This window comes from Mesoplodon bidens (assembly GCF_964165515.1).
Source record: "Mesoplodon bidens genome assembly, chromosome: 7".
Classification (NCBI taxonomy): domain Eukaryota; kingdom Metazoa; phylum Chordata; class Mammalia; order Artiodactyla; family Ziphiidae; genus Mesoplodon; species Mesoplodon bidens.
The window spans coordinates 106,928,685-106,947,958 of record NC_138164.1 but is presented as its reverse complement, the minus strand read 5'-3'; the positions used below and the strand labels follow the sequence as shown (position 1 = coordinate 106,947,958).

General features: G+C 59.3%; 1 protein-coding gene across 2 annotated transcripts; it reads left to right on the top strand.

Moving 5' to 3' along the window:
• The first annotated feature begins 1,568 nt into the window (after window positions 1-1,568).
• Window positions 1,569-17,645, top strand: FADS3 (fatty acid desaturase 3). Of its 2 annotated transcripts, none has more exons than XM_081238581.1 (12): window positions 1,569-1,965; window positions 11,547-11,657; window positions 12,153-12,350; window positions 12,746-12,847; window positions 12,980-13,102; window positions 13,367-13,427; window positions 13,986-14,062; window positions 14,565-14,662; window positions 15,031-15,127; window positions 15,255-15,334; window positions 15,519-15,644; window positions 15,892-16,037. In XM_081238581.1, exons 1-12 carry the CDS (start codon window positions 1,759-1,761, stop codon window positions 15,938-15,940), a joined length of 1,329 nt encoding a protein of 442 aa, XP_081094707.1. In that variant the 5' UTR covers window positions 1,569-1,758; the 3' UTR covers window positions 15,941-16,037. The 2 variants fall into 2 exon arrangements, with proteins under 2 accessions (XP_081094707.1, XP_081094706.1); XM_081238580.1 differs by lacking the exon at window positions 15,892-16,037 and adding an exon at window positions 17,322-17,645 and having other exon boundaries at window positions 1,571-1,965.
• Window positions 17,646-19,274: the final 1,629 nt, after the last annotated feature.

Here is a 19,274-nt window from a genome sequence, read left to right as displayed (position 1 = left end):
TGCTTTACCTCCAAGGGGATCCTATGAGGGCCTTCATCTGCCTCATCTCTCTGGGGGCAGCTGGGGCAAGTGAAGGTTCTAACCCACTCAGTTCCCCACTACCTCACATGAGGTGACACCAAGCTGGGGCCCAGGGAACGGGTCAGGTGTCAGCAACTGACCACTGATGGCTGCTGAAGACAGGGTGAGGGCCACGCCTCCTCCATCTTTGTGCCCATGTGTGAACGTGGTGGGGGCAGGGGCATCTGCCGTCACCTCCAGCCTTAGCTGCCAACCACATTCCTCTATCCCCACACATGCTCAGGGAGGGGGTTTGAGGATGCCTCAGTGGAGAGGGCTCAGGCTGCCCTTGGCTGTGCTGGCAACAAGGCCTTACTGGTTGTCCTGGCAACCGAATGCAGGTGCTCCTGGTACCAAGGAGAACCCACACGACCCCTCAAGCCCTTCTTTGGATCCTGCCCAACCTGTCCCACAAATATTAGTGACAATGATTTCCTACAAAGTGTTAAACGAAAATAAAATTTTAGCACATCAGAGAACTGTACTTAGGGTTCTCAAAGTGTGTTCTCCAAACCAGGACATCCGCATCACCACATCAGCATCACCTGGGAACTTGTTAAAACACAATTCTCTGCCCCCAAAGCAGACCTGCTGAGTCCCACTCCGGGGATGAGCCCAGCAGTCAGTGTCTTGACAGGCCCTCTGATGATTCTGACGTGCACTCAAGTTTGCCACTTCCTGCCCTGTAGCATAACCTTAGCCCGATTTCATTCGGGTTAGGTGTGAATTCTTAACTTTTAACGCGTACCTTTGTCTCAAAAAAACTACAAAGTGTAGGAGAGCAACCTACACGCTCAGAAGGAATTTAAGTAAAAAATAGGCAAGGGTACCGTACCGAGCAAGCCAGCCAGTAAAGCAGCCACATCCGGTGAATGACAGCACCCCACTCCCCACTCTGGCGCCCCTGCTCCCCTTCTGCCCCAGTGGCCATCCCCAGGCCTCGCCGACCCTGCAGCTCCAAAGGCAGGAAACCCACCGACTTCCATAGATGGTCCGGGGCGGGGGCGGGGGGAGGGCGGTCAGGCCGGTAACCTCAGCCCCGATGGAGGGGCCTCGCTGAGCCGATTCTGGGGACCCATGGTCTGAGAGCTGTATACGGTCACCCTTAGGTAGTGTCCCCACCTCTGAGCGCTCAGGGTTTAACGTTCTAGGAGGCGCAGCGGGAAGCCCATTCTTCGCAGACTCTTGTTCTGGGCCCCACTGGGCGCGGACCGGACCCCCGAGGGCGCGGCCGACGCCGGCTGTGGGCTTTCCGCCCCTCCGGCCCCGCCCCGCCCCGCCCTCGCCCTGCCGAGCGCAAGCCGGGCTGCGGACGGTGCCCCCCGCAGGCCAGGGTGTGGTGGCCGCGGAGCCTCGCGGGCGGGGCACGCCAGCCTCGACACGGCCCTCCCCGCCAGCCCCGCCAGAGCGCGGCGTAGCCAATGGGGGCCAAGGCGCTGCGCCGGGATTGGGGCGGACACGGGGCGGTGGCAGGGGCCGGGGTGCGGGGAGGGGCGAGGCGAGCGCTGTCAGCGCGATTATAAGGGAGTGAAAAGTTGCCGGCAGACAGCCCGGCGCACGCTCGTACGGCGGCCGCAGCGGCAGGGCGGGGCCGCGGAGCAGCGGGTGGCGGCGGAGGAGGTCTTTGAACGCGGCCTCGCTCTTCAAGGGGTCTCGCTCGGCGAGGTCCCGGCTTCGCGAGGACTTTTGCACGCAGCCATGGGCGGCGTCGGGAAGCCCGGAGGGGGACCTGCGCAGCTCGGGGCGCCGCTGCCCACCTTCCGCTGGGAGCAGATCCGCCCGCACAACCTGCCAGGCGACAAGTGGCTGGTCATCGAGCGTCGCGTCTACGACATCAGCCGCTGGGCACAGCGGCACCCGGGGGGCAGCCGCCTCATCGGCCACCACGGCGCCGAGGACGCCACGGTAAGGCCGCCCACCGCTGGCGGGGTAGAGCCCAGCGCTCGCTGGGGCCTGCTTGTGGGCACCGTGCCCTGCTCCACCGGCGGGGCCTTAGCATCCTTCCTACTCTCGCTGACCTTTGACCTCCCGGCCGGGGACCCAGAGTTGGGATGTACTAGCCGGGGCCTGATGTGGAGTAAGGAGACAACATCAGCATGGAGGACCCATACCCCCGGCAGTGGACCAGGGCTGGGCTGGAGCAGGTCTGTGCGGGAGGAGGAGGCTGTCAGAGGTGGGTGTGTCATGGCAGAAAGCGCTGGCCCTTGGTGGGGGGGCTCCCTGATGCTCTGAGGTTCCTCCTCTCAGTGCTGGCGCTCCCAGACCAGGCTCTTCATGCTGAGCGCTTGCTGGATGCCAGAGGCAGGGCGGGTTCCCCAGGGGCTGGCAAGGATGTGCCATCAGAGGCTGGAGGCTGGGCAGCAAAACTTGAGCGAGGCCTAGAGGTCTGTGGCTTTCCCAAGAGCTGCTGTAAATGGCTCTGAGGAGCCGTGACTCACCTCTCCTGGGCTAACAGCTGCATGGGGGAGAATTTTTCTAGTCAGGCTGGGTGGGCCTCTTTGGGAAGCACATTCACCCCAGGAACAGGCTGGCCCCTGTGGACCCCAGCTTCCCCTTTCCAGCCATGTTCAGACATGTTTTGGTCAAGGAGGAATGTGGCCTGTCCAGTGGGACCATCTGGCAGAGCAGCATCAGGAGGAGGCTCCTCACCAGCCCCCTTTCCCACAGTCCCCCATCTGGACAGTAGGCCTTGGGGCCATGACACTCTGTCCTTGACCATCCAAAATTCTAGGCTGGTCACGCTGGGTACCAGGAAGGTCTTCAAGATTCCAGGGGATGAATCCCTAACTGGCGGAACTTTAGATAACAAAAGCGATTGTGTCCCGTCGCAGGAGGGGGTCAGTGCCCCTGTTGCCAGAAACATCTGCTCTCTGCCCACTGCCTTCTCCCATGGCTTGGGCAACCTTCCCGGGAGTCTTTTAGGGGAAAAAGTGTCTCTTCCTCACTCCCCTAGGAAGCTGAGAGGTTAGGGTCAGAAACCTCCTGAAACTCTAGAAGCTGACCGAGAAAGCCTTGTGAGTGGTGCTGAGCGGCCCGGCGGTGGCCACGGAGTTGGAGCTGACTGTGGGCCAGGGAGTGTGTGACCGTGTTAGGTCTGCACATGTGCGAACGAGGCATGTGTTTGTGTGCGTGGTTATACATGTGTGCGTTGCTGCCAGGGCGTGGGGGGCATGAGGTGCCACAGCCCCTCCCCCCTCAGCCTGGCTGAGCCCTGGCCACCCCTCCAGGATGCTGGGGGTGGCTACTCTGGCCTTTTTTCAACCTCTGACCTGTCGGACGGGATGGAGGCTGGCAAGAGGAAGACGTTGGAGAATATTTACGAATCGTTTTTTCCTGCTTAGTGCCCAGGTCTGTGCTGGGGGCCCTCCCGTGTGGGAACCCCATTTAGCTCTAGACCCTGAGACCCCCCCGTGACAGTTTTCTCACTGATTCATCGCCAGTAAGGTCTGTTTTCCCATTTCCATGAAAACACTCTATCCGTTCCCTGGGGCCAGGTCCCGGCTCTGCCACTGGAGGCTCTGAGGGACCTGGAGCCAGGCATGTCACTCCTCTGAACCTCAGTTTCCTCATCTGTAAAGTGGGGACAGTTGGGCCAGACAGTGAGCCAGCTGGGGGCTGGACTGTGCCTTCTCAACTCTGTGGCCCCAGAGCTGCCATGTAGTCGTTCCTGGTCAATGTATGTTGCCAGCTGATAAGTGTGAGTGTGCCCTGCAGACTGTACAGTGCAGTGGACAGCCATGGCATAGCCACCTCTTTGCTGGGTGACCTTGTCTGGTTCATTCACAGCTGTAACAGGACATGATGTTAGACCATCTCTTAGCTTCCCCGAGGCCCCAAACACTGGGCTGGAGTTGCCAGAAATACCTGGTCTGTTCAGGCTAAAGGGGCTGTGAGGAGGCTGGGGTTGGGGGACCTCAGTCTTTGTCTGTGGTGGGCCCACAGGGCAGAGCAAGGATCAGATCACCCCAGTGCCCTGTGTGGTCCAGCCCAGACCCCAGGCATGCCATCCCCAGCCCTGGAACACAGGTGGGGGTGGGGCAGCCGTCTTGCCGGGCTCTGTTCCCGCAGCCACCTTTTAGCAGCCCCTGCCGCCCATCAGCTGTTCTCCTGTTCACGCCACAAAAGCCTTCCTGCCAGGAAATGCCCAGAGTTCCTGCGCTGTGAAGTCAGTCTGTGGCCATCCTGGGATACAAAGCCGGGTACCCTGGGGAGAGTGCTCTGGGCCTTGGGCCAGGTTTGTCTAAGAGTCATAGGCGGCCTGAGACTAGTGGAGCCAGCCATGGAGGGGTGAGGCCCAGCCTCTGCTGGCCATGAGTTTACCAGGGCTGGGCGCCAAGCACCTACTATGTGCCAGGCTCCGAATTCAGTGCTTGATTTATAGATACTCCCTCTTTGAATCCTCACGATACCTCTATGGGACAGGTACTGTTACTGCTATTTCCATTTTACAGATGAGAAAACAGACTCAGAGAGGCAAAGTGACTTGAAATTAAATGATGGGTCTGGGATTTGAATCCACAGCCCATGCTCTTAACCACCTGCTCCACTGCCACTTAGCTGTTTATTTCATTCATTCATTCATTCTTCAATGATCAAATCATTAAATCCAACAGCAGATATGCAACGAGCGTATCCTACGTGCCAAACCCTGTTCTAACCTCTGAAGATACAGCTGTGGACAAAAAACGTGCTAGGAGGGACTTCCCTGGCAGTCCAGTGGTTAGGACTCCACTTTTCCGCTGCAGGGGGCACGGGTTCAATCCCTGGTCGGGGAACTAAGAATCCACATGCTGCGCAAAAAAAAAAAAATCTGCTAGGAGGATGTTCCTTGGCAGAGGGACCAGCTAGGGCAAAGGCTCAGAGGTGGGACTGTACTCCGTGCATTTAAGGAACAGCAAGGCTATCAGCTATCAGCGTGGCTGGAGCACAGCAGTGAGGAGGGCAGGCAGTGTGGTCCAGAGGTAGCAGGGGAAGCAGGACTTTTGTTTTATCCTAAGGGAGCGTGAAGGGCAGAGCAGGGAAGCCAGGGGAATCTGATATACATTTAAACAGATCCCTAATGAGGAGGGGGAAGGCAGAGCCTCCTAGGAGAAGGGGGAGGCATTAAGAGAAGAGATGGTGGGGACCTGCCCTCCCCAGGGGAGGCCACTTGGAAGAGGTGGCCATTCACCTGGGCCCTGGCATGCAGGTATGTCCAGGGCAGGGGGCAGGTGATGCTGTGGGCTCAGGCACACCAACAGGAACCATTAGGATTTAGCTCAGTGTGGTCTTGAGAAAACAAACTTCAGACGTAGTCCTAGTGTTAGCCCATTTTGCAGATGAGGAGACTGAGGTTGAATATGGGTGATTTGAAGGGACCTTCTTGGAACCCTCAAAGGGCAGGGCCTTTGCCCTTGGGCTTGGAGGGTGGGGTTTGTATCTGGGAGTTGGGGAGGGGAAGGTCTGGGCAGATCTGAGGCTCTGGAGCAAGGGTGGGGCCGGAGACAGGGGCTGGCCAGGAACTCAGACGACCTGGCTCCAGAGCCAGCCGAGGAAGCGGTACTTACCACGCCAGCTGCCTTGAAAGCTGCCTAAGGGCCACTCCCCGTGAAGTGTGACCTCTCTGGGCTCTGTGGGTGTTTTCTGCAATGTCCCCACCCACCCAGGCCCCTGGTGGGGTGAGAGGGGGATGGCAGTGCCCTGGGGGAGGCGTCGGATCGTATGGTGCTGGGCAGGAACTTGGGGAGCAAGGGTGGGGATGCTAGTATCCTAAGCACCCTGGCAGTCCCTCTGCATTTCCTCCCAAGGATGCCCAAGCAGCAGCCATGGGTTTCTCAGGAAACAGCAGCGGGAAAGAGCCAGAGCTCAGTGGTGGAGAGAGGACCCGGGGCCAGAGGGCCTGGCCACTTCAGGCCACCGCTGGGTCAGTGACACCTGTGAGGCCAAGGGTGCTGGATGGAGGAACCACCACCACCACCACCACACCTGTCACCAGGGACACCAGGGGTGCTGGGGGAACATGGGCAACTTCCTGAGGACATCCGTCCTTGAGCTGGGCTCTGCTGCTCCAGCGGGAGTTGATGCACATGTTCAGGGCTGTGTGCCCTTTGGCCTCAGTTTCCTCATCTATAAAATGGGGATACTGATAGTGCCTCCCCATTAGCCTCCTGTGAGGAGACCCAGGGAGAGGATGGGAAGGAGCATCTGACCTGGGCGTGAGATCCTGCTTTATCTTCCCACCCAGGAGAGGGAGGGAGGGAGGAAGAAATTCCTGGGTGTGTCCATACCCCCATCCTCACAACCCACTGCTGCCTCCTGAGCCGAGGTTAAGAGGAGCAGACCCAGATCACCTGAGCCCCCAGCATCCCTGCTTCCTTCCCTGCTCTACCCCCTTCCTGATCTGGACCATTCCAGATTCTTTGCAGAAGTGACCAGAAATACTCCCCGACACCGCCCTACCTTATCTCTGGTGTGGAAGGATGCTGCCAGCCTCTCCTGTTTCCTAGCCTCAGGCTGGCGCACCTCCACCCTCCTGCCTCAGGCCTGTGGGCCTGAATCTCAGTGGACGCCAGTCCCCTTCTAAGTGCTCTGCCTGCACTGACTCAGTCCTCCCAGCAGCTCCACGAGATGGGTATTTGTGGTTCCTGATTTACTGACAAAATATAGGATGGAGAGGGGGTGCGACCTTGTCTATGGCTCCAGGGCTCGGCTCCTAAGTGGCGGCTCAGATTCCATCCCCTGCAGGCTGGCTCCTGAGTCTCCCCACTCCCACCCTTAACCAGCTGCTACCTGGAGTTCAAGGCGGGGCTGGGGGCAGGGCAGGAGCTGCTCTGAGGCTTCCAGGGACTGAAGCAAGGCTGGGTGGGAGCTCTGTCCTGGGAGAGCAGGGACATCACAGAAGATAGACCTGGATTCGAATCCCAGCTCTGCCACTACAAACTCTGACCTGGGCAGGCCAGAGCCTCTGTTCCCTCACGGGCAAAATGGTTCAGACCCCTGGCTTGTGAGCTCCTTGCCCACTTATTCACACCTGCCATCCTGCCCCTGCTCTGTGCAGGGCTCTGAGGCCACCGCTGTGAACAAGGGCCTGTCCCTGCCAACCGCAGCTTATGTTTAGAGACATCATTTTTTTTTTTTTTTTTTTTTTTTTTGTGGTACGCGGGCCTCTCATTGTTGTGGCCTCTCCCGTTGCGGGGCACAGGCTCCGGATGCACAGGCTCAGCAGCCATGGCTCACGGGCCCAGCCACTCCGCGGCATGTGGGATCTTCCCGGACCGGAGCACGAACCCGCTTCCCCTGCATCAGCAGGCGGACTCTCAACCACTGCGCCACCAGGGAAGCCCTAGAGACATCATTTTAATTCTAAAAGTTTCACCCAACTCTATTCCAAGGACCAGTGAGAGGCCTCAATTGCCACCCCCGTGGGGGAGGGTCACAGAGTTTGCACCTATGCCCCTGGGAGGACGTTTCCAGGCGCATCAGGGGTGGGGCCTCCTGCAGTACACTGAAACTTGGTCAGTGCAGCCCCAGAAACACCAGGACCACCATCCTGACCCCCACAACCCGGTCTCCGAGGTCAGCCAGATCCTTGGCTACTCGGGATGGTGACCAGCCTCATGATGAGGGCCCCTTCCCCCAACCTAGGAGACCCACTGCCTCCCCTCTGACCAGGAGTGGCCACCCTGGGGCTACTGCCGAGTGGCCACAAGCACAGTTTTACAGTCAGACCAAGTTCTGGTCCAACCTCCATCAAATGGAGCTGTGTGACCTTGGGTAAGTGGCTCAACCTCTCTGAGTCTTCTGCCCAGCTCCTGAATCCTTAAGCAGAGGCCACAGAGGACCGAGTCACATGGCCCCAGCCAATGTTCCAGAAAAAGCTGTTTGCTGAGGTTTTGGTCTGCGGCCAGGGACCCACCTTGTTGGTACTCAGACCACAAGAAGCGTAGGCTCAGCAGTGCCCACCCAGCCCCAGGAACCCGAGCTGCTATCTGAGGACCTGCCACAGCCCCGCGCATTCCCACCCACCAGCTGAAGGCTTGTCCACGAACTCTGGGATGTCCCTGCCCGGACCTGAGGGGCCTCACACCTTCCCTCCTCAGTGCAAAGGACATGCCTGGCTGGGGGTCCCTCGGGCAAGCCTGGCTCTGTCCTCCCTCAGGGCATTTCCAGGCCTGGCTTTGGGTGAATCAGGACCAAGGGAAAGGAGTTGGGGAGGGAGAGCTGCTCCCACAGCTCCTCAGCGTGGCCCTGGAGCATCTGGGGTCTGCCGGGCGCTGGGGTGGCCCCAGAACAGACACAGAGGTCGTGAGAGAGCAGGGCTGGGAGAGAGGAAAGCCTGGGGCCGTAGCCACAGTACACACATCTGCTCTGTGAGTTTGTGTGTGTGCCAGGTTGTGTCTGTCTGGGTGTTCTTGTGGCCTTGCCTGTGCGCGTATTCCCAAGCGTGTCTGGGAGCCTTAGTGGGTTGGTGGTGGTGTCTGCACGTGTGGAGGCGCATCCTTATGGCACTGCACTTCCGTGACACGTGTGCACCTCTGGTGTCACACGCTTTGCGAGCATGCCGTGTGCCTCTGTGTGCATGTGGGCTCTGTGTGCCACCAAGGGGGTTTCCGAGAAAACGAGAGGTAATCAGAGTCAACGCTCGTTCAGCCTTAAAAAGGAAGGAAATTCTGACATGCCACACATGGATGAACCTTGAAGACATTATGCTAAGTGACAGGTCAGTCACAAAAGGACAAATACTGTATGATTCCTCTTCTGCGAGTCAATTCTTTTTTTTTTTTGGCCGCACCTCGAAGCAGGTGGGATCTTAGTTCCCTGACCAGGGGTGGAACCCGTGCCCGCTGCAGTGGGAACGCAGAGTCTTAACCACTGGACCGCCAAGGAAGTTTCTACAAGTCAATTCATAGAGACAGAAAGCAGCACGGTGGTTTCCAGAGGCCGGGGGAGGTGGAAATGGTGAGCTAGGGTTTCATGGGGACAGAGTTTCAATTGGGGAAGATGAAAAAGTTTTGGAGAGGGATGGCGGTGATGGTTGCCCAACAGTTTGAGTGCACTTAATGCCACTGAACTGTACACCTCAAAATGGTGACGATGGTCAATTTTATGTGTGTTTGACTATAATTAAAAAGAAAAAAACTGGGCTTCCCTGGTGGCGCAGTGGTTGAGAGTCTGCCTGCCGATGCAGGGGTTGCGGGTTTGTGCCCCGGTCCGGGAAGATCCCTCATGCCGCGGAGCGGCTGGGTCTGTGAGCCATGGCCGCTGAGCCTGCGCGTCCAGAGCCTGTGCTCTGCGGCGGGAGAGGCCACAACAGTGAGAGGCCCACGTACCGCAAAAAAAAAAAGAAAAAGAAAAAAAACCTTAATGCTCTATAGTCCAGAGCGTGAAAGGCCCTGGGGGCACGCCCCTTTGATTTGCCCCCTGGATTTGCCTAGTTCCAGGCAGGAGAACAGACTTGCTCAGGGTCACAGTAAGCGGGGCCAACCAAGCACAAGAGCAGCCTTCCTCTTAGCTCCCCAGTAGGCCAGCGCCCGGGCAGCTTCCTGTGGGCCCAGCCTCCCCTCCCCGCCCCCCGCTCCCAGGGGTGCTGCCCCTCCATCAAGGCTCTTCCCTGGTGAGGGTGAGGTCTGTACCTATACAACCCCTTCCCCTATTATGAGCTCCAGAGAGGGGCCCCAAGTCAGCCTTCCCAAGGGCCTAGGTTATCCCAGAAGCTACATCCTCTGAGCCCCCAGATCCTCAGACTGCCCTGGGCCAGTGAGAGAGCAGGCAGCAAGAAAGGGAACCCCTTGGGTGAATCCTGCAGGGGTGGCCTCTAGGTGGGAGCTGGAGGGGCCTGAGGTGTTTCTGTCCCCGGGGATGGGACGGTGTGGGATGTCCTGAAGTGAGTGCAGGGGCCCTGCTGTTTTAACACCCACCAGGCACTGCTAGGCTCATTAGCAGCCAGCAGTCACCTTCCCTGGCCCAAGGGGACCCGCCACTACTCCAGGCACTGCTTCCACAGTTCAGGCTGCTGGCCGGTGGGGGGTTGGCTCGCTCAGAGAGAGCCTCTGAAAGTGCAAAGATAAAAATTGGTTGAAGAGCTGTGAACGACAATGAGCCAGTGACACCAGTGCTAGATCAGGAAGACTGAGTGAGTCCCAGGTGTGAAGTTCAAGTTTACTCCCGCTTCAGAACTGCCCGGTGCTAGAGGTGGGGGTCACTTCCAGACCGGTCCCTTTCCACAGCGCTTTATCTTTCCTGGGGTCGCTCTCTTCCTCCAACCCCTTCTCCTGCTTTGCACCCCGCCCCCATAACAGAGAATCACAGGAATGTTAGATTGTTTATTTAACTTGCTGTTTAAAAAACTTATATTTTCCACTCCTGCTTTTAAAATCAAATGAGTTTAACTGTTTGAGCATCTTCGGGCTCTGTGGTCCTCGACTGATTTTTTTTCTCCCGGTGGCCCAGCGGTCGTCAATTACAAGTTTCCTCACCCACATTTTACCCACTGCTTGTGTTTGTGAAAGCCGATTAATCTGATGTTTGTGACCCAGTAGAAAAGCATATGATTTCCAGAAAGCTTTCCAGTGATCTTTTTGGAAAAGTCAAACCCTTTCAGGAAAGGAATCAGAGTCTTCCAGGGAGAAGTTTCTGTAAATCCTGATTTTTGTTTTTTATTAATTAATTTATTTATTTATTTTTGGCTGTGTTGGGTCTTTGTTGTTGCGCCCGGGCTTTCTCTAGTTGCGGCGAGCGGGGGCTACTCTTCGTTGCGGTGCACGGGCTTCTCATTGTGGTGGCTTCTCTTGTTGCGGAGCACAGGCTCTAGGTGTGCGGGCTTCAGTAGTTGTGGCTCGCGGGCTCTAGAGCGCAGGCTCAGTAGTTGTGGTGCACGGGCTTAGTTGCTCCGTGGCACGTGGGATCTTCCCGGACCAGGGCTCGAACCTGTGTCCCCTGCATTGGCAGGCGGATTCTTAACCACTGTGCCACCAGGGAAGTCCCAATCCAGACTTTTTATAAAAATATTTATTTATTTATTTATTATTGTGGCTGTGCCGGGTCTTAGTTGCAGCACGCGGGCTCTTAGTTGTGCCATGCGTGTGGGATCTAGTTCCTTCAACCAGGGATCAATCCCGGGCCCCCTGCATTGGGAGCATGGAGTGTTACCCACTGGACCACCAGGGAAGTCCCCTGTAAATCCAGATTTTAAAATACCCAACCAAATTTGGGGAAGGGCCCCATGGTGGCGTGAAATAGCTGGAGCCTGGCAGGCGAGGGATGTCTGTTGGGGCACCCAAGGCCTGGGGAGGACCAGGGAGGGCTCACAGGCAAGGCTGACCCGTGTGGTCCTATTTCTGTGACTGCTGAAAAACCAGCTGACTGCCTGCCTGCCTGCCTGCCTACCTGCCTGTCTGTCTGTCTGCTCTGCCCTTCCATCAACAGCCCTTCCACTTAGTCTCTGCCTGCTGCCTCTGGGTGCTACTCCAGCGGTCTGTCTGTCCACCTGACTGTCTACTCTCCTTCAGGATGCCTTCCACGCCTTCCACCAGGACCTCAATTTTGTGCGCAAGTTCCTGCAGCCCCTGCTGATTGGAGAGCTGGCCCCGGAGGAGCCCAGCCAGGATGGACCCCAGAATGTGAGCAGGGCCCTGGTGGAGGCTAAGCCCCCAGTGGGGGGCTGGAGGGGATGGAAGGCATTGCCAGTAGCAGCTTCATTCGAATTTTCCCAAGGGGCCCTGGGGCCAAGGCTGGGTCTGCCATCCCTTCCTGGGCAGACAGTTGTATGCACAGCCGTAGGGACACCTGCGCCAGCGTTTGCTGGGGGACCCCAGGCAAGCCCCTTCCCTGCTCTGGGCCCTGCATCCCTGTCTATGATGAGGATTTTTATGAGCTGCACACTCGGGGTTTTCCCTGCTTCTCAGGTACCCCACACCTTTTGTGGGTGGCGGAGGAGCCTTTGCCGCCAGCCAGCAACCCAGCTCACACCCCAGGCTGGGCACTCTCATCCCTCCATCCCCTTCGGCCACAGACCCACTGGGTCTGACACTGGGAGGAGTGGTTGTTGGGGGGCTTCCGGGGACGCCTGGGGCCTCCCTCGCTTCCTCGGCTGACCAGCCGTGCCGCTGTGGCAGGCCCAGCTGATCGAGGACTTCCGAGCCCTGCGCCAGGCGGTCGAGGACATGAAGCTGTTTGAGGCCAAGCCCACCTTCTTCGCGTTCCTGCTGGGCCACATCCTGGCCATGGAGGTGCTCGCCTGGCTCATCATCTACCTCCTCGGCCCCGGCTGGGTGCCCAGCACCCTCGCCGCCCTCATCCTGGCCATCTCCCAGGTGACCCCAGCACTATCTTGCAGCCACCTAAACTGACCAACAGACACAGGGCCTGGCACACATGGACACTCGGGACATATTTGCTGAATGAATGAATGAATGAATGACCAGTCCCGTAAGTGTGTATCTGTGGGTCAAGCTGCAGTTTAAATATGCGAAGGAAGCTCTTTACTTAATAAGCCCAGAGGGAGCCCACGGCTGGGAGCTGGACGGCTGCCGCCTACAGCTCCATGACAGACCCGCAGCCCCTGGACCTCCCGAGGAAACTGGCCTGCTAGGGTCTAGAGTGGAGTGCCATCTTTGGGGGTGCCCTGTGAGCTGGGAGGGCTGGCCGGTGCCCAGGGCTGGGCCCCAGGTGGCTCCCTGCCTCAGCTCCTGACTCTGCGTCTCCCCAGGCCCAGAGCTGGTGTCTGCAGCACGACCTGGGCCACACCTCCATCTTCAGGAAGTCCCGGTGGAACCACGTGGCCCAGCAGTTTGTGATGGGGCAGCTGAAGGTGAGGCTGGGGGCGGGTGGTGAGCAGCCAGGAGCTTAGTGGGGGGGCCGCACTGGGTCTGCGCAAGTGTGCGGTTGCCATGGAGAGGGGGGCGCGGCCTGGCCCCACTCCTGAGAGCCCCCTCCCCTGCAGGGCTTCTCTGCACACTGGTGGAACTTCCGCCACTTCCAGCACCACGCCAAGCCCAACATCTTCCACAAGGACCCGGATGTGACCGTGGCACCCATCTTCCTTCTGGGGGAGTCGTCTGTCGAGGTGCATGGGGGACACTCTCGGGCTGGGCCTGCAGCAGAGGGGAACTGGTAGTCCCTGAACCCCCTGCTGTGGCCCAGCCCCTGACCCAGCCCCCAACTGTAGCTCCAGGCTGAGCCCCTGCTCTGGGGGTACCCCTTCCCCCTTTCCCAGTTGGCTAGAATCCAGAGTTGCCTTGGCCCCTGGGCCCCAGCTGGCCCCCTGACCCTGCCTGGGACAAGGAGGGCCTGGAGAGCCACCCTCCCCAACGGCTGCCTGTCCCCACAGTACGGCAAGAAGAAGCGCAGATACTTACCCTACAACCACCAGCACCTGTACTTCTTCCTGAGTGAGTGTCCGCTTGCCCCCCTGGGGGTGGGAGCCATGCTGGGGCCTGCACGGTCCACCTGACGGCTTCCAGCCCCCTCAGCACGGCACCTGCAGGTCTCTCCCGGCGTCTCTCCAGTCGCCCTAGCCTGCAGCCCAAGCCCACTTCCATCGCCAGGCCTTTGCCCCAGCCCTCCCCTCTGCCTGGGGCACCTTCCGGCAGAAGGGAGCAACCACAGCCTTGCCTGGAGCTTTCAGAGTTCCTTCCTACCCTCACCTCAGGGCCATCCAGAGCTCTAGGGCAATCGTTGGGGCCACAAGGTGAGGATTAAAGGGCGCGGATGTATAAGGCTGGTGCCGACCTGCTGAAGAGGCACAGGAGGTGGCGGGGCGAGGACCAGCCTGGAGAGGCTCAGACACGGAGGGAATGAGTGAGGACCAGGCCTTGTGGGTGATGCGGGCTCATCCCAGCAGGATGGGACCAGCACCAAGTGCCGCTGGCCTTCCTGGAGGAGAAGAGCCCCGCCCCCCTCCCTGTGCCCCGCCCCACCCCTGAGCCCTCTCACGCCCCTCCTTGCAGTCGGCCCGCCGCTGCTCACCCTGGTGAACTTCGAGGTGGAAAACCTGGCGTACATGCTGGTGTGCATGCAGTGGATGGTGAGTGGGGGCCCTGCCCGGGTCCCCTGGGCGTACAGCTGTGGTGGCAGGAGGTGGGGCGTCATGGGGCAGCCCCTCTCAACCAACGCAAACAGGTGTGCCTGTGATGGTGCGGTAGGCGTGTGCACCCACGCAGGGGGAGTGAGTGTGTGCCTGTGTGTGGTTGCAGGGGGGAGCGGGTGTATGCACAGGACGAGCTGTGGGTCTCTCACGGTGGGGTGTCCTCCCTGGGGCTAGGGATCCACTGGTGCCCCTCTGCCAGGCATTTGTCTTCCCGGGCAAGGCTTCCCTCAGCCTGCACCCCTGCACAGCACCTTCACCTCCATGGTCAGCCCCCTGAGGCTGGCAGGGCAAGGATCCTATCCACTTACTTGGCTGAGACACCCAGGCCCAGAGAGGGGTGGTGACGTGCCCGTCGGAGGCACATCAAGCCGAAGGTGGATGACCCAGCTCCCTTCCCGGCTGCCTCGAGGCCTCTGCCCTCCTCCTCCCTCCTCTACAGGACTTGCTCTGGGCCGCCAGCTTCTACGCCCGCTTCCTCTTGTCCTACATTCCCTTCTACGGTGTTCCTGGGGCGCTGTTCCTCTTTGTGGCTGTCAGGTATGGCCAGGTTTGGCATGGCGGGGTATGGGGAGCTCACACACAGGCGGCAGGGGCCCCTGACCGCAGCCCTCCACGTCCCCATCTGCAGAATGGGGACAGTACTGTCTCCCTGGGTTGTTGAGTGGCAAGATCCTGGGGGTGGCAGGCCTCAGGGAAGCGGCCTGGCTCACAAGCGGCCCCGGGGGTGTCCCCCGTCTTGAGTAGGGCAACTCTGGGTTCAGCCTGGCAATGGCCCCGGCACCACTCAGCTGCTTTAAACACTAGCGGGGAGGGGTTGCCGCAATCCCATAGTACAGATGGGAAGCTGAAGCCCAGGTCTGAGTGGTCAGCTGGACATGGGGTAGTGCCTGAGCCTCCCCTCACAGGGTCCTGGAGAGCCACTGGTTCGTGTGGATCACACAGATGAACCACATCCCCAAGGAGATCGGCCACGAGAAGCACCGGGACTGGGCCAGCTCTCAGGTGGGCAGCAGAGGCGGGGTCCATCCTGGGGGTGGGGGTGGGGTCCCAGCGGAGAGGCATGGGGGCGCTGACGGGGCTGCCACGGGGTTGCCAGCCCCCTCACTTGTGCCCCGCCCCCTCCTGGCAGCTGGCAGCCACCTGCAACGTGGAACCCTCTGTCTTCCTTGATTGGTTCAGCGGACACCTCAACTTCCAGATTGAGCACCAGTGAGCGCAGGCCCCAGGGGCCCACGGGGGTGGGAGTGAGGCCTGAGCCTCTCTGTCCAGTCTTCCCCCAGGGAGGCCGAGACGTGAGCCCTGGATTTCCTGGAGGGCCCGGGAGAGGTGGTGAGCGGGGCCCGGGGGGTGATGGGTGGGTGGGGGTGCCAGCACACGCTCTCCCCGCCCCCAGCCTCTTCCCCACGATGCCGAGGCACAACTACCGCAGGGTGGCCCCGCTGGTCAAGGCCCTGTGCGCCAAGCACGGCCTCAGCTACGAGGTGAAGCCCTTCCTCACCGCCCTGGTGGACATCATCGGGTAAGGGTTCTTTGCTCACGGTGGCTCCCTGGGGGCCCCTGCCCACCCTCGGCCTGGTCAGCCCCGTCCTGAGCACCCACCTGGCTCTCTGAGCTCACGTGGGCTCCTCTGTAGAAGCTGGCATCCAAGGCCTTTCCGATCAGCCTTTCTGCCCTCAGCCCGTGACCTCCCTTCCCGGTGTCCACCCACGTAGCCAGGGTTTAGGGAGCACCTACCATAGGCCCAGGCCCTGTCCTTTGTGCTACAGATACATCAGTGAGCAAAACAGGCTGACATCCCTGCCTTCCTGGAGCTGACATCCGAGCGGGGGAAACAGAAAAAAGGCAGTTAAAATAAGTAAATTACAGAAAATGTGAGAAGGGGAGAAGTGCTTCGGCAAAAAAGAAAACAGAACCACAAAACCTGAGGGTGGGGGCAGGAGGGGGACTGGGTGGTGCAGGCAGGGTTGCAATTTTTAGTGGGGTGGCACGGTGGGTGGTATTAAGAAGGCAATGTGTGAGCAAGACAGGGAGGAGGGGAGAGGGCTGGCCACGGAGACATCTAGGGGAAGAAGATCTGGGGCAAGGGAATAGCCGTGCAAAGGCCCTGAGGCAAGAGTGTGCTAGGTGTGTGGGAGAGTTGCTGAGTGGAGGAGGGGCACGATTTTGGAAAGATGCTCTGACTGTGGGAATGTCCTGATGGGGCAGAAAGAGCAGAGTGGGGGTTCCTGCAGCTGTCCAGGGATGACATGGCTTGGCCCTGATGGTAGCCTTGGCAGTGGGGAAGAGAGGCCGGATTCTCAGCCAGAGCTTTTCCACCTCTGTGCCTTAGCACATGCTGTTCCCTTTACTTGGACGCCCTTCTTCTATACTGGTGTTGGAACACCTACTTCTCCTTTTTTTTTTTTTAATTAATTAATTAATTTTTGGCTGTGTTGGGTCTTTGCTGCACGTGGGCTTCCTCTAGTTGCGGCGAGCGGGGGCTACTCTTCGTTGCAGTGCGCGGGCTTCTCATTGTGGTGGCTTCTGTTGTTGCGATCTGTTGGGCTCTAGGTGCGTGGTCTTCAGTAGTCATGGCTTGCGGGCTCTAGAGCGCCGGCTCAGTAGTTATGGCGCACTGGCTTAGTTGCTCGCGGCATGTGGGATCTTCCTGGACCAGGGCTCAAACCCGTGTCCCCTGCACTGGCAGGCGGATTCTTAACCACTGCTCCACCAGTCCCGCCTACTTCTCCTTCACGGCCCTTCCCAGCCCGATCCTTGGGGCCCCTGCCACTTGGCATGGCCCCTTTAGGACACCTGGCACAGGGTTTCCTAGCAAGTTCTTGATGTTTCTGGTTCCTCTGCCTGATGTCAGGCTCCTGGTGGGCAGATTCCACGCCTTACAAATCTCTGGGTCGCGGGGCTCAGCAGGAGGAAGCAACAGAGAGAGCTGGGCGAAGGAGAGACAGGCCCACCCTGGTTCCTGCCTGGACTTGGCCTTGGCTGCCCCCCTCCCGACTCAGGGCTAGGTCCCGCTCCAGTTAATGAGCGTGTAGCCTCCTCTCCCAATCCTCCCCTCCAGCCCCACCCAGCTGCCTGCCCCAGGGGACAGGGACTCACGGGGAACGGGGACATCTCTACTCACACTCATCATCGTGGGGGGAGGGGGTTAATATATGCACTTGAGTCCCTTACCTCTTCCTGCCCCCCCGCCTCCCAGGTCCCTGAAGAAGTCTGGCAACATGTGGCTGGAAGCCTACCTCCACCAGTGAAGGCAGCGGCACCCAGGGCCCCCGCGCCACCCAGCCACCCAGTTGGGCTCCCCCACCTGCCCCCACCTTGCCCTGCCTCAGCCTGAGGACCCTGCCCGCCGTCCTGGGCCCCCTCCCCGCCTGCTCCACGACCCTCAGGCCGTGGCTCTAGACCCCACGGGACCAGGGCTGGGGGCATGGTATATAAAGCCACACGGTGAGCATGGCATGTTTTCCTAGCGCAAAAATTTAGGGAAAAAGGTTATTTTTATATAAAAACAAACCCAGATATATTATGGAGTAGAGTGTTGAATTTGCATGAATTTTGGAGCTGGAGTTCAGATCCTTGGGCCATCAGGGTCTTGGTGGGGCGAGGGGGTAGTGGTGGATGGTGGCTTTCCGCTCTGGGTCAAGGAGCTGGCATCTGCCTTGGGCTCAGATCACCTGAGGGCCTGGTCCCTTCCTGTTCTTCACCCACTCACCAGCAACCTTGGCAGATCACGCTGGGCTCACCTCACTTTACTCCTTTGCACAGTGGGACAGGGGCTGGCGGCAGACGGGGGCTCAGGGCTGAGCGCCATGTCTGTAGGCGCCCCCAGGGGGCACAAGAGGCACCCCTGTCCCGGATCTGCACTGGCTTCTTGCAGCCTCAGCCTCAGCACTGAGGGGCCTCAGAGGACCACGGGCAGCGGGCCCCCTGCTGATCTCCGACCCACACTTGGCATCACACCTGTAGAGGTGCAGCTGACCATGCTCAGTGGCCTACAGGAGGTGATCCCGGATCCCCTCAGAGCCTGCCTGGGGCCAGGTGCTTGCCTGCAGTGAACCATTCAGGCGGGACCCCTGGGAAGGGGCTGTTTCCGTCCCTGGAGTCTGAGAGCACAGCGCTGTCCTTCACTAATAAGCCTTGGGCTCCTCATCTGGAAGATGGGTGTGGTTGGCCTGGGCCTGTGGTATTTGGACACTTCTGGGGAGGGAGTTGCCTCTTGGGGCGGCTTCCTGAAGGTGGGGAGAGGGGCTTCCTCCGCTCCCAGTACACACACACTTCGGCAGCTCCAAGCTGAGCAGAAGATTTCATTTGAAGCAATGTCAGCAGCTTAAAAAAAAAAAAAATTGAGGGCTTCCCTGGTGGCGCAGTGGTTGAGGGTCCGCCTGCCGATGCAGGGGACACGGGTTCGTGCCCCGGTCCGGGAAGATCCCACATGCCGCTGAGTGGCTGGGTCCGTGAGCCATGGCCACTGGGCCTGCACGTCCAGAGCCTGTGCTCCGCGAGGGGGAGAGGCCACAACACTGAGAGGCCCGCGTACCGCAAAAAAAAAAAAAAAAAAAAAAAAAAAATTGAAATGCTGAGCTAGAATTTCTCTGAGGGACTTTCTGGAGTGGGAGCCGGCATCTCCCCACCAGCTGCAGGATTGCCCCCCACTCTGTCTGGGCTCCCATGGCCCCGGACTGGGTTCCCTACAGGAGGTGGAAGAGGTGCAGGTACCGCAATTCTTGTCCAGTCTTTCCAGGGACCACCCAGCCCCACCCTGACCCCCTCCACGCAGCTTCCACCCCCTCTTCTCTGGAATCAGGCAGCCAAGGGAAAGACCTGCCTCTGCCTGGACTCTAGGCTGTGACCTTGGGGAAGTTATGCAATCTCTTTGAGTAATAGTATGGCCTCCTAGGGTGATGGAAGATCAAAGGGATGCTTTGAAAAAAAGGATGCTATGTAGAGGGCTCTTTGCTTAGGGGCTCCAGCAATAGGGCTTAGACATTTATTTTTAAAACGTTCTGCACAGAGTCCATGGCCCTGGGGCCGTCACCTGCTCTCACCTGAGAAAAGCACTTGGCTGCTTCCAAGCCTGTTTTGTCCTTGAAAGGTACTTCCTGCCCTGAGAGCAAATCCTTGTGTCCAGGGCAAGTCCCACTTCCAGGGCCCC